The 13,340-nt window shown below is 40.6% G+C and overlaps 1 protein-coding gene across 2 annotated transcripts in view; it reads left to right on the plus strand.

Moving 5' to 3' along the window:
- Positions 1 to 517: 517 nt before the first annotated feature.
- LOC127570267 (MARVEL domain-containing protein 3-like) overlaps positions 518 to 13,340 on the plus strand; it is a 28,154-nt gene continuing 15,331 nt past the window's right edge. For both annotated transcript variants that reach the window (XM_052015625.1, XM_052015626.1), the window contains exons 1-3: positions 518 to 624; positions 6,710 to 6,935; positions 7,330 to 7,511. In XM_052015625.1, the coding sequence (XP_051871585.1) occupies positions 6,748 to 6,935; positions 7,330 to 7,511 (370 nt within the window). In that variant the 5' untranslated portion in view covers positions 518 to 624; positions 6,710 to 6,747. The remainder of the gene's footprint in view (positions 625 to 6,709; positions 6,936 to 7,329; positions 7,512 to 13,340) is intronic.

Here is a 13,340-nt window from a genome sequence, read left to right on the forward strand (position 1 = left end):
ATTTTAATCTATTTGGACAAGATGCAAAATAAATTAGTCTGTTTGCTCATTCTTAAAGTTAGATAACCTACGTTGCTTAAGATAAGTTCGTTCAAATCTCAAAGACAAAATGGATTCACTTCGGGATTTAACTTAAAAGGCTTCATTTCTTTTTGGAAAACAAATACCAAACGTTTGCAGTCAACAAATATGCCCTGACCCATGATATCAGCGTTGCTTTTGCCTTGGTGTGCAAGAACCCTAACCCCTTTCCAGCTCACTCCAGTCAGTAACGCTGCGGTTATATCCCAATGGCTTCCTGACCGATGAGAGCTAATAGATTTCGTTTAAGAGGAGGAGGAAGCGTTTATTTTGTTTGTTGGGTTAATAATTAAATCTTAGCGCAGGGAGTTGGGTACATCGGAGGGGAGTTTGTTCTTCAAAACAAAACGTGTTGATTTCAGAGTCTTGGCGGGGGGAGGGGGGTGTGGGTTGTTTGGTGTTTTTATTATAATTAGAGAAACTCCTGGCTTCAACCCCAAGATCCAGAAACCTGATGAACCGGTTGCCCCGCCCATCCTCTCACCTCGCACTGTTGCTGGTTTCGATCTTCAGACTAGGTCTCCGCCGCTGAGCCGAGTTTGGGTAAATCTTTCACTTTTTTTTCCCCTTGCCTCGTTTTATTTTGCCGTTTCGATGGTGGTTGATGCGGCATTGGTTTACGAACCTGCTGCACGTCCTCGGAGCCCCTTCCCTTGTGAATCCCCGCCCGAGCCGGAATGCCGGCCACCCCTGTAGTCTGGATCCACCTCTCTCTCTCTCTCTCTCTCACCTGTGGGTCTCCCCCACACAGACCAAACCTGCGGGCCGCAGCACCCTCTTAATCTCCACGCTCCCCAATTTAGCCCAAATATTCCGTCAGTTTTAGCCTGCCCATTCTTATTTGCAACATTTTCCTTTAGACTGAACTACTTTTGGCCGCAAATACACCTGTCTTTTCCTTTCATTTTAACATTTATTTTGCACTACAACCTTTGCACAATTCTTCTGTCTTGTGCAGTTAGTTGTACTTATTGTTGTATTTATTATTATCATGTGTACTGTTTACTTTGTGAGCTTCATGCTGGCGAGGAATTTCATTGCACCCTGTGTATATGACAAACTAATCTGAATCAGATGGGCCCCTTAGGTTGAGCTGGTGACTGAAAAAGTCATAACAGTATCTCTACTAGCAAGTAGGACTCCACTGTTAGTAGAGATTACAATGTAACTTCAGTATTATTACATAACCACCAGTAGTAGCCTTGTTTCAGGCCTTGTCTAGTGACCCAGAGAAATTGGGTTCAGCGGTCTGGTTGCTCTTATCTCTGTAAAGTATAACTTCAAATTTATCGTAAAAAAATCTTTGCTAAATCATTTCATTGTTTTTGTGTTGAGTTTTGTAATGTTTCAACTTGTTTTGCAAGGGAAGAATTTCAATCTGCAAATTGAAATAGGAAACCAAGTCATGATGTAAGGTACACTGGGTTGTTGAAATGTAATGGCACAGTGAACCAGTTAGCCCAGAGAGAACGTGCCAACTTTTGGAAGAACAATCACGTTCTATTTCTGTGCTTTTCCCTCGTATTCCTGAGAAGTATTTTTCCGTCAGCACCTATCTACTTCCCTTTTTAAAATCCAAACTGTTTCCACCCCCTTATGATCTGCAAATATAACCATTGTGCTTTTGTTAAAAAAAATCTTTTGCCAAAACTTTAAATCTGTGCCTATGATTCTTGAATATTCTGCTGATGGAAGCTGCTTCCCTCTAGTTAGGCTGTCTAAACTAGTTGTGATCTTGAACAACTTTATCAAATCACCTCTCAACCCTTATCAAATTGCCTTTCAGTCTTATCAAATTTCCTCTCAACCTTCTAGTGTTTGCATTGTTCACATCTGCAGCAACCAATGAACTGAAATATGTCTTTGTGAAGTCCAAGGGAGCACTGTTGGTGACATTTTAGGGACACTGATTCCACTCTGCAATTTCCACAGGAAAGTTGTATTAAGCATAGAGTTAGATACATGGTATGAAAATTTTCACTGCAATTTTTTTAAAATGAATGATCCTTGAAGGAGAGCTTGCAGCAGGAGTGCTCAGCATCCCCTTAATTTTATCTGGGATGAATCTTACTTTTAATACTTTCCCATTAGACTCAGCACTGAGACAGGCCTTTTGCGCCACCATATCTGTGCCATTTACATCGATCCCACAGTAATCCCACTTCTCCTGTTACATTAACTCCCACCTCTCACCCCCTTGTTCTCTCTGTTTTGCTGCAACCCATCTATACTTGAGACAATTCACAGTAGCCAACTAACCTATCAACTGGCACATTCTTGCCAAGTGGGATGAAACAGAGCACCTGGAGGAAATCCAGCCATTCACAGAGAGAACATGCAAACTCCACACCGACAGCACATGAGATCCGGGTTGAAACTGGTTTTCTGGAGCTGTGCTATTCCTAGCAAGCGGCAACTTTGGCAAACTCCATTGTGGAAATACCTCCTTCTTAGGCAGTCCTTCCAAAGTTGTCTTGCTTCCACTCTGGTTTTGTGAGTTCTGACGAAGCCATTCTGGGAACCATAGACTCATCCACATCTGAACAAGTGGTAGCTGATGGGACAGATGGGTGCCCTCCTTCCACCAAGTGGTCATAGGCCAGGGATCCCCAGGAGTCAGCAGACATGTTATTGTTTTTTTTCAAGGAGACTTTGAGCACATTATACGTGTGACTAATAAATAAATATCTTGCATCGAAACATACAGTGAAGTGCATCGTTTTGCATTACTGAGAATGTGCTGAGGACAGCCTGCAAGTGTCACCACTGTTCCGGCACCAACATAGCATGCCCACAGCTCCTAAACTGTAGGTCTTTGGAATGTGGGAGGAAACCGGAGCACCCGGAGGAAACACATGCAGACACACGAGGAAAACGTACAAACTCCTTACAGACAGCGGCGGGAATTGAACCCGGGTTGCTGTAACAGTGTTATTGCTAACCACTACACTACTGTGCTGCCCCTGTTGAAAACTTTCCTCAGTCTGTGTGTTAGTCACTTCCCACAATAGAACTTGGAATAGAATGTTTATTTCTGAAGGCTGTCAACACTTTGCCATGTGTTTTTGTTGGACTAGTGGCTCTAACATCATCTATTCCCAATACCATTCCAGAGAAGTTGACCGTGTTTAATTTCAGTACCGTGTACTAAATGCTTAAACATTTCAGTTGTATTTAATGTTACAGGCTATCCCAGGGTTGTGAATGCTTTACTTTCGAACACCTAGACATAGAAACAAGCTCCCATAATATTGTTAAATTTAGAAATCTGATGTACATACATACGCAAGAAACTGCAGAGAGTTGTGGACACAGCCCAGCGCATCACGGACACCAGCCTCCCCTCCTTGGACTCTGTCTTTACCTCTTATTGTCTTGGTGAAGCAGCCAGCATAATCAAAGACCCCACCCACCCGGGACATTCTCTCTTCTCTCCTCTTCCATCGGGTAGAAGATACAGGTGCCTGAGGGCACATACCACCAGACTTATGGACAGCTTCTACCCCACTGTGATAAGACTATTGAATGGTTCCTTTATACAATGAGATGGACTATGATCTCACGATCTACCTTGTTGTGACCTTGCACCTCATTGCACTGCACTTTCTCTGTAACTGACACTTTACTCTGTACTGTTACTGTTTTTACCTGTACTTCATCAATGCACTTTGTACTAACTCAATGTAACTGCACTGTGTAATGAATTGACCTGTACGATCGGTTTGTAAGACAAGTGACAATAATAAACCAATATGTTCGTTTCTACAAATGGCAGAATTAGTTTCCTCTCTCTCTCTCTCTCTCCACTTTTTGTAATTGTTCTTTCTTATCAGCCTTATTTGTTTTTGATGCCATTCGTTACAATACTAAGGAGCTATGATTACCATATAGAGTGACTTTTATGTATTTTTTGACTTATGGATAAAATTGACTTAAGGACGTCTGTAAAAACGGAACCCATTTGTTACCCAAGGGCGGCCTGTACTTGCTCATTTACTTACTGCCATTGTTCATGAAATATTTTCCTTTCAGGATATCCTCAAGTGCTTTAGAGCAAATCAGGTATTTTTAGTACGGAAATGATGGCAGCCAGTTTGCATGCAGCCAGTTCTAACAGATAGCAAAGTGATAGTGACCAAATAACCAGTTTTTATGAAAACAAAAGAGACTGTAGATGGTGGAGTCTGGAATGAAAACAAAATGCTGGGAAACTCAGCAGGTCAAGCAGCGTCTGTGGAGGCAAAAGTGGAAGTGGACGTTTCAGTTGAGACCCCGCATCGACCCAAAACATCGACTTCCACCTTTTGCCTTCACAGATGCTGCTTGACCCGCTGAGTTCTTATGGCATCCTGTTTTTGTACCAGATGTTGATAGTGTGATAAGAAGACCAGAAGACTGTTTTAAGAAGACCAATATCATCCCAGTACCAAAGAAAAGCAAGGTAACATGCCTCAATGACTACCGACCAGTGGCTCTCACATCCACCATCATGAAGTGCTTTGAGAGGTTGGTCATGGCATGCATCAACTCCACCCTACCAGACAACCTGGACCCATTGCAATTCGTCTATTGCCAAAACAGGTCTACAGCGGATGCCATCTCCCTGGCCCTACACTCAGCTCTGGAGCATCTGGACAGTAAAGACACATACGTTAGACTATTGTGTATTGACTACAGCTCTGCCTTCAATACAATAATCCCAAGCAAGCTTGTCACCAAAATATGAGACCTAGGACTCAACATCTCCCTCTGTAACTGGATCCTTGACTTTCTAACCAACAGACAGCAATCAGTGAGGATAGGCAGCAATACCTCCAGCACGATTATTCTCAACACTGGTGCCCCACAAGGCTGCATTCTCAGCCCTCTACTCCCTATACACTCATAACTGTGTGGCCAGATTCTGCTCTAACTCCATCTACAAGTTTGCAGATGATACCACCGTTGTAGGCCGTATCTCAAACAGCAATGAGTTGGAGTACAGGAAGGAGATAGAGAGCTTAGTGGAATGGTGTTATGACAACAACCTTTCCCTCAATGTCAACAAAACAAAAGAGCTGGTCATTGACTTCAGGAAAGGGGGCGGAGTACATGCACCTGTCTACATCAATGGTGCTGAGGTCGAGAGGGTTGAGAGCTTCAAGTTCCTGGGAGTGAACATCACCAACAGCCTGTCCTGGTCAAATCACATAGACGCCATGGCCAAGAAAGCTCACCAGCGCCTCTACTTCCTCAGGACGCTAAAGAAATTTGGTTTGTCCCCTTTGACTCTCACCAACTTTTACTGATGCACCGTAGAAAGCATCCTATCTGGATGTATCATGGCTTGGTATGGCAACTGCTCTGCCCAAGACCACAAGAAACTGCAGAGAGTTGTGGACACAGCCCAGCGCATCACGGACACCAACCTCCTCTCCTTGGACTCTGTCTTTGCCTCTTGTTGTCTTGGTGAAGCAGCCAGCATAATCAGAGACCCCACCCATCCGGGACATTCTCTCTTCCATCGGGTAGGAGATACAGGAGCCTGAGGGCACGTACCACCAGACTTAAGGACAGTTTCTACCCCACTGTGATAAGACGATTGAATGGTTCCCTTATACAATGAGATGGACTATGACCTCATGATCTACCTTGTTGTGACCTTGCACCTTATTGCACTGCACTTTCTCTGTAGCTGTGACACTTTACTCTGTACTGTTATTGTTTTTACCTGTACTACATCAATGCACTCTGTACTAACTCAGTGTAACTGCACTGTGTAATGAATTGACCTGTACGATTGGTTTATAAGACAAACTTTTCACTGTACCTCGGTACAAATGACAATAATAAACCAATACCAATACTGATAAATATTAGCAGCATGGTAGTGTAGCGGTTAGTGTAACGCTATTACAGCGCCAGCGACCCGGGTTCAATTCCGGCCGCTGTCTGTAAGGAGTTTGTACATTCTCCCCGTGTCTGTGTGGGTTTCCTTTGGGTGCTCCGGTTTCCTCCCACATTCCAAAAAGACGTACAGGTTAGGAAGTTGTGGCCATGCTATGTTGGCGCTGGAAGCGTGGTGATACTTGCGGGCTGCCCCCACAACACTATGCGAAACATACATTTCACTGTGTGTTTTGATGTACATGTGACTAATAAAGATATCTTAGGATGGCTGGCATAACTTCACTGTTCTTTGAAAAAGTGCTATAGGATTTTTAATGCCAGCCTGAGGCTCAATTTAACATTTATTATCCTGTTCTCTGCCTGTGGGTTTGGCGACTATTATTTTGCAATTGACTTGCAGATGTTAACTTTGTCACCATCCCAAAAATAATCACTGTTGGAAAGAAAATACTTTATTTTATTGATTATTTGGGAATTAGGCTTTTTCTTCTATGTGGTGTTTCGTAAATGATGTCATGGCTTAGCTGTTTTGGTATATGTAAATAATTGAAATTTATCTTTGCACTGTAAGTATGCCTGTTATCCTTCAGAATATGGAATAATTAAACTTTTTTGGCAAACCAATTTGACCAGTAATATTTTGTTGTAGTCTTTGTATACTAACTACTAAAAGATTTAAGATTGTATAATGAAGTAAGGTTCTACTTGCAGTTTTTGACAGTTATATTTTCAACTACAGATCTCATGAGTAGAGCCGAAAGCAAATGAAGCTGTAAAATGTCCAATCCGAGTAAAGTTCCAAGAAGTTTTGATGGAAGCCGGTCTTCCAATAGACCACATCGAGAGAGGAGACCTAGAGACCGGCCCCATACTGAAAGTAACCATTCTGGTAGGCGTAGCAGGGAAGACCCAAGAGACAATCGCCAAAGCAAACCTTCAAGAGAACCATATCCTTCCAGTGAAAGGTTCTGTTTTGTGTTTTTCATTGTGTAATGCAATTCTTATTGTAATAAGCAAATAACTTATATGTTTTTAGTGTATGAGAATTCACAGCCAAATTTCAGATCAAATGAAGTAATTAAAATCAGTTTGGTTCAGATTCCATGCAATTGTGCTTTTATATGAACTAGGTAGAATTGTATATGTTTTTCTATCTTGCCTTTGATGTGTAGTTTTTATTTGTATATTTTGGAATGAAAGAATAAGTAGAAATATAAAGTCACAGGGATTGAGGAGATCTCAGAACATTGTGAAATCATGGGGGATCAACTGTGGCTTGAGAGGCACTTGTTTAGTTTTAACATTTTATTTGGAACTGATCAAAATTTGATGAATTTGTAATAATTTGTGTTTCTATAGACATTCACGTGATCCAGCAGAGGATTCTTACTCCAGACCACCCACTGCAAGAGGAACACCATCTCAACCAAACAGTAGACCATCTTCTTCAGCACCTCCCTTTTATAGCTCAGTTTCACAAGCTAACACTCCACCCAAAGAATCCTTTGGGACAAAGTGCTCATATTTATGCTCCAGAAGAGGTATGTACAATATCACTGACCTCACATTAATACATTTTTTACTGTATTATTTTTCAAGTTCATATAGGAAATGGTAGTTTGTGGAATATAAAGCACAGCAGATTTATCACCAGATTACTTTTGTGGAAAATCACAATTTCTGTTGGATAAATACTCAACTCCATTTCATAATAGCCTTTGGATGTTATAATCCATCTTTCATATCCAAGTCCACATTTTAAGACAATGCAAAAGAATTGTTATTCATTTTGTAGTATTTTGCTAAGCAATTCTGGTAACCATAGTTTGAGGAAAATGCCACCGTTTAGTACAGAGGAAATTTTACATCTGTAGTTTTTTGGGCTGCTATTTGTCAGCAAAGCATGTTTCTTCATTGATAACTGAAGTACCTTTAAACTCCTTTTCCTTCTTCAATTATTAATAAACTCTCTGGCAGTGGTGGATGATGATGTTATTTTGAACACTTTTATACATTAATGAAAGAATGTTGAATTTTTCATCTGAAGAATCTGATGTTCTATCAGTTGCTGCAACATTCTATATCTTCATAGATAATTTGGAGAAGTAACGAAGATTTAATAGACTTCTGACTCGGTGGATAATAATGGTCTGTTTTGATGAGAGGCATAGGAACCATTTTGATCAACATTGGCCAGAAATTTGTATAGGTTGTCACCATGTGCTAAAAGCCTACTTGGGAACTTTACCCATCCTCTTTGCAGAGAAACCCACACCTTCACTACTGTTCCCACTCTGTCTTCCAGCAGGCACCAAACAAAACGACTTTTAGAAACAAGTTAAAAATTAGTTTTAGAAAAATGGTGGATGTGCCTGCGAAAATTATTAGTGGCAAACATAATATAGATTTTACGAGATCAATGAGCAGAAATCATGATTAATTGGTAGAATTTTATTGCTTGGGCAGAGAAATACTGACATACAGCATGAGAAGATTACAATATATACTATTCCCAAGGTCAGAGGGTTTATAGATCGGAAGTTCCTGGAAGGGATCTCACCATAAGCAGGAAAACATCAGAAGCAGAAGAAAGTTCTGAACAGTAGTTAGTAGGGGAGTGGAGATCAAGAAAAAATAGACAGGAGCAGAAACATGTCTGAAATAGTTCTAATGTTTACCGCCCATGATGAGATCAAGGTTGTAGATGAGGGGTGATAAAGCCAAGTGATACATTGATACTGTTCAGCAATTTGTAAGTTTGAGAATAGAAGAGAAAGAACAAGATAAAAAATTGTATTATCATTAGAGGAATAGAATGACAATGGATCACATTTAGCTCCCTGATATACAGTCATTGTATTCTGGAATGCAGAAAGAGTCTAATTGGCCTATTGTGCCTATGAAGGCTGCTTGAAATAGTCTTCCAACTTGTCCCATCTCCCACACTTTTCCCATGGACCTGTAAAATATTCCTAATGGCAGTTACTTTTGATTCATCTTCTTTTATCTTTTCATGCAGTTCATTCCTGCTTTTTAAAAAAATCGTCCTATCCATTGATTATGCTGATTATCGTAAAACTGTGACAATGGTTAATGAACCTCCTACAACTGGAAACCAAGCAGTTGGAAAAACTCTTGGAAAGGAATTGAGAACGGCTACACACCATGGTCCACGTAGGATTAGTGTCGGGTATATTCCTAGAGGTTTGCTTGCGTGACGTTGGAGCACTTGACGGATGGAAATGTTTCTGCACTTAAGTTGGGAGATCTGTAGTTGAGTGCCTCACTTGTGAATTCATTCTTTGTAAATGATGCTTAGGCTGGACTTTTGCTGCTTTCAGCAGCCCTAGAATACCAATGCAATCCCAAGCCTGTGTCAGGTAATTTCCCGAGCAGGGGAAAAAAGTACCACCATTACGATGGTAAATCTGGTACTTGAAGTGGCCAAGGATTTGAAGGGACAGAAATACTTGTAGAAGATTGTAAGATTATTTTAAGGCTTCAAAAATGTCAGCACCGGATTAGGAATTTTCAGCAACTCTGAAGCAAATCAGTAATTCTAAAAGAGGCGGGAACAATAACCCCAGGTATGGTTGTAGTTTTGAATTTGTGGAGAGAACGTTGGGCTGAAAGATTTGATGAGAAAGTATATTGAAATGATTTTAATTTGTTCTTTTAAAATTTGCTGCAACTTCATGCATTTCTGAAAGGGGTTGCTAAGCTACCATCCTTTTTAAACCTCATTCAATGCAAAAGACTTCATTTTCTTTGCTTCACAATGGTACATTGTATGAACACCATTGTGACGATTTGCTCTTGAAAGACTGATTGTGGCTTTCTGCTTCTTTCAAGCTGCCATGTTTGGAGGGCAGGGCTATGGGGGTGGGGGGATGGGCTTGTAGTTTTGTGCTCTCTGGAAAGTTCCTTCCCTTGAAGGGGAGAATTAAGAGAAAGACGCTCAAAGGATACAAAGTTCCCAAACTTGTATGTGTTGAAGAGTCAGGAATCAGCATGGCATGGAGAACAATCACAAGCTGCGTTCTCTACTTCCTTCAAGGTTGTTTCTAGCAGTAGTCAGCACATTAAATATTTACGTGTAGAAACTCAGGACTACTGAGGAGGGTTGATCAGACTGAAGCATGAAAGACTAGAATGGAGGGCTTGCAGAGGAAGTCAGATTAGTAAAAGGGCCTCCAGTTCAACCTACTCTTTTCCTGTTTGAATAAGTCACCTTGGCATATCTGGTTGAAAGTACTCTGCTCCAGAAGTAAACACTTGCCCATCTGGAATTAAAAACTTGAGTGAATTACAAAAGGATTTGCTTTACCCCATTTGTAAATAGTATATTCTGCAGTAAATTAAATTTTATTTACAGCGTGGTAACAGGCCCTTCTGGCCCAACGAGTCCGCGCCGCCCATTTTAAACCCATATTAGCCTACCCATACGTCTTTGGAATGTGGGAGGAAACTGGAGCACCCGGAGGAAACCCATGCAGACACGGGAGAATGTACAAACTCCTTACAGACAGCGACAGGAATCGAACCCCGATCGCTGGCGCTGTAATAGCGTCGCACTAACCACTACTATGCATAATAATTAGTAATAATTAATAAATAATGATAATCATTGAGACCTTTCAAATTTAAAAATAACTTAAAAAAAGTATTAATTACAAGCAAATAATACAAATAAGTTGCAGGTAATGCAAGAGGAAAAAGTATAATATTGTTATTTTATTGCACTGTAACTTACTTTATTGTTTGTTTTCAACATATGCCCTTAAGGAGCTATTGAAACCAAACTAGTTTTTAGCAGCCCAGTTTCGGACAAGAGCCACACCCATGGCAGTGTTTCTTAGTGATGAATCAAGTGTTGAAATCTGCATCATGAGATTTGACTGAACTTGAGTTGTATATCAGAATCAGGTTTATTATCACTGACATATATCGTGAAATTTGTTGTTTTGTTGCAGCAGTACAGTGCAAGACAAAAATTACTAAAAGTTACAAAATAAATAAATGGTGCAAATGAGGAATAAAAAGGTAGTGTTCATAGGCTATTCAGAAATCTGATAGCATTACCTGCAACTTATCTGATGGGGAAGAAGCTGTTCCTAAATTGTTGAGTGTGGGTCTTCAGGCTCCTGTACCTCCTCCCTGATGGTAGTAATGTGAAGAGGGCATGACACGGTTGGTGAGGGTCCTTAATGATGTATGCTGCCTTCTTGAGGCACTACCTCTTGAAGATGTCCTTGATGGCAGGGAGGGTTGTGCCCGTGATGGATCTGGCTGAGTCTACAACCCTCTGCAGCCTCTTTTGATCCTGTGCATTGGAGCCTCCATACCAGGCAGTGATGCAACCAGTCAGAATGGTCTCCACCATACATCTAGAAATTTGCAAGGGTCTTTGACATACCAAATCTCCTCAAACTATCAAATTAGCAACCATTACATCTTGGCTCACATGTCCATGTTTTATTTCAGTTTACATTCTGCAGCCATAAATATTAGATGTCCTTGGACTTGTAATTTTTCTGGGCAAACTGAAATTTATCTGAAGATTAAAGGGATCTTGGGAGCTGCTGAGAACAATCAGAGGCCATATTTACAATATATTTTGCCTTTGATTGGAGAAACATGAGAAAGACACAAATGCCCAGAACCTCTAATACTTCTCAAAGCAGCATTTCAGTGATGATTTGGGGAAGAATCTGCCTCCAATATATTTATTCCCCAAAGGCAGAAAGGGAGGAGAATTAATATGCTTCTTCCAGCAATTCCTTCAGGAATTATTCCATGCATGCTTGGCTTTAGGCTGGAGTTGTGATAGGAACAGTGTCAGACAAAAGTTGTAGGCTGCTGTTCTTCCTGAACTCAGTTGTGGTCCCAATTTCCTAGCTTTTGGGAACTTCTGTCGCGGGGGAAAGTCTAACGGGAAGAAATTTGTCCTTGATTGCTTGCACTAAATGCACAACACAGTGGCAGCTGCACATTGTTTTCAAATTCGATTGAAACTGCTAATATATTACACAGTTAACACAATCAAAGATGAATTTCTACCCCTGAATGCCTTTATTAGTACCAATGCTGCAACTAAAGGATTTATGGTGGCATGGAATACATTGCATCACATATTCCAATATACATAGTGCAGCACGGTTTGCATTCCAGACTCTTAATGGAATGCACTTTCATTGCTCAATATCATGCAGTCCGCCTCCACAATGAGACTTTCCAAAACATCAGTCTTCTAATTGCTTCATAACCACGAAATGTCTGTTGTACTTGCACAGGGCCAGAAGGCAAAAAATCAATTATACTGCAGATTGTCTAGAATAGGTTGTCTATCACTCGAGTAATACTGAGTGCTAGCTTATTTTACTTCATGTAATGATTGATTCGAGTGTCCCCTTCTAAATCCTTCCCAGATTTTCTAAAAGTAAGAATAAAGAATTCAGAGGACTTTCGATCTATGGTGCACTTCCTTTTTAAATCCCATCAGCCAATAAATCTACACAGCAAAGGTGATTTTGTGGTTCATCATACTTTAGATGAATTCCCTGTTCAAAATGGAATGCAGTGTTCTGAACTTCTAACTTCATATTTGCTGCATTAATTTAGGTTGTAGCTTGTTCCAAAGCTACCACCCAAATTAATGCAGCAAATATGAAGTTAAAATCTTCATTAATGTAGCTTGTTCCAATCTCTGGATGTGTAAGTAGAGTAAATGTGCCACACTGTGTTGTGTTGGTGGAGCTTTTGAATTTCTGCTATGACTTTTTTTTACAGCTTCTGCTTTTATAAATTGCTACCTAATCCCCTGCAGCAGTGTAAAACAATGTTACTATTGTCATGCTGGAGGATAATGGAATTCAAAATGGGCTGAGAAATTTGATTGTGTAACTTTTTAATATTATGTGATTGAAAATTGACCTAACCCATAGCAAAACCCCATGATGAAGAGCATTTCTGAGTCATTTCATTTTGCTTCAGAATTGGTCTGGGAAATACCCAATCAAATCTCCATCTGTGTCCGACATGATCTCAGCATCAGTTGTGCACAACTTGATGTCCATCCATGTAACACTCCTATTGTAGCATCAAAGAACTAAATTAGATCACGTGGTCCTTAGCATGATCATCATTGATCACTCCCAGCATGAACTTAGCACCATTGTATTGCAAACCCTATACTTAACTCTGATCCTCCAAGCCACCCATTCTTTCTGTTAGAAACCAGCCCCTGATCACCAGGCTGGTTCCTGGGATAAAGGGTGCCATATGAGGAGAAGTTTGTGTGGAATAGGTCTCAGTCGAATAGAGTTTAGGAGAACAAGAGGTGATCACATTGAAACGTTCAGTTTCTTGTG

The sequence above is a fragment of the Pristis pectinata genome, chromosome 5 (assembly GCF_009764475.1).
Source record: "Pristis pectinata isolate sPriPec2 chromosome 5, sPriPec2.1.pri, whole genome shotgun sequence".
NCBI classification, from domain to species: Eukaryota; Metazoa; Chordata; class Chondrichthyes; order Rhinopristiformes; family Pristidae; genus Pristis; species Pristis pectinata.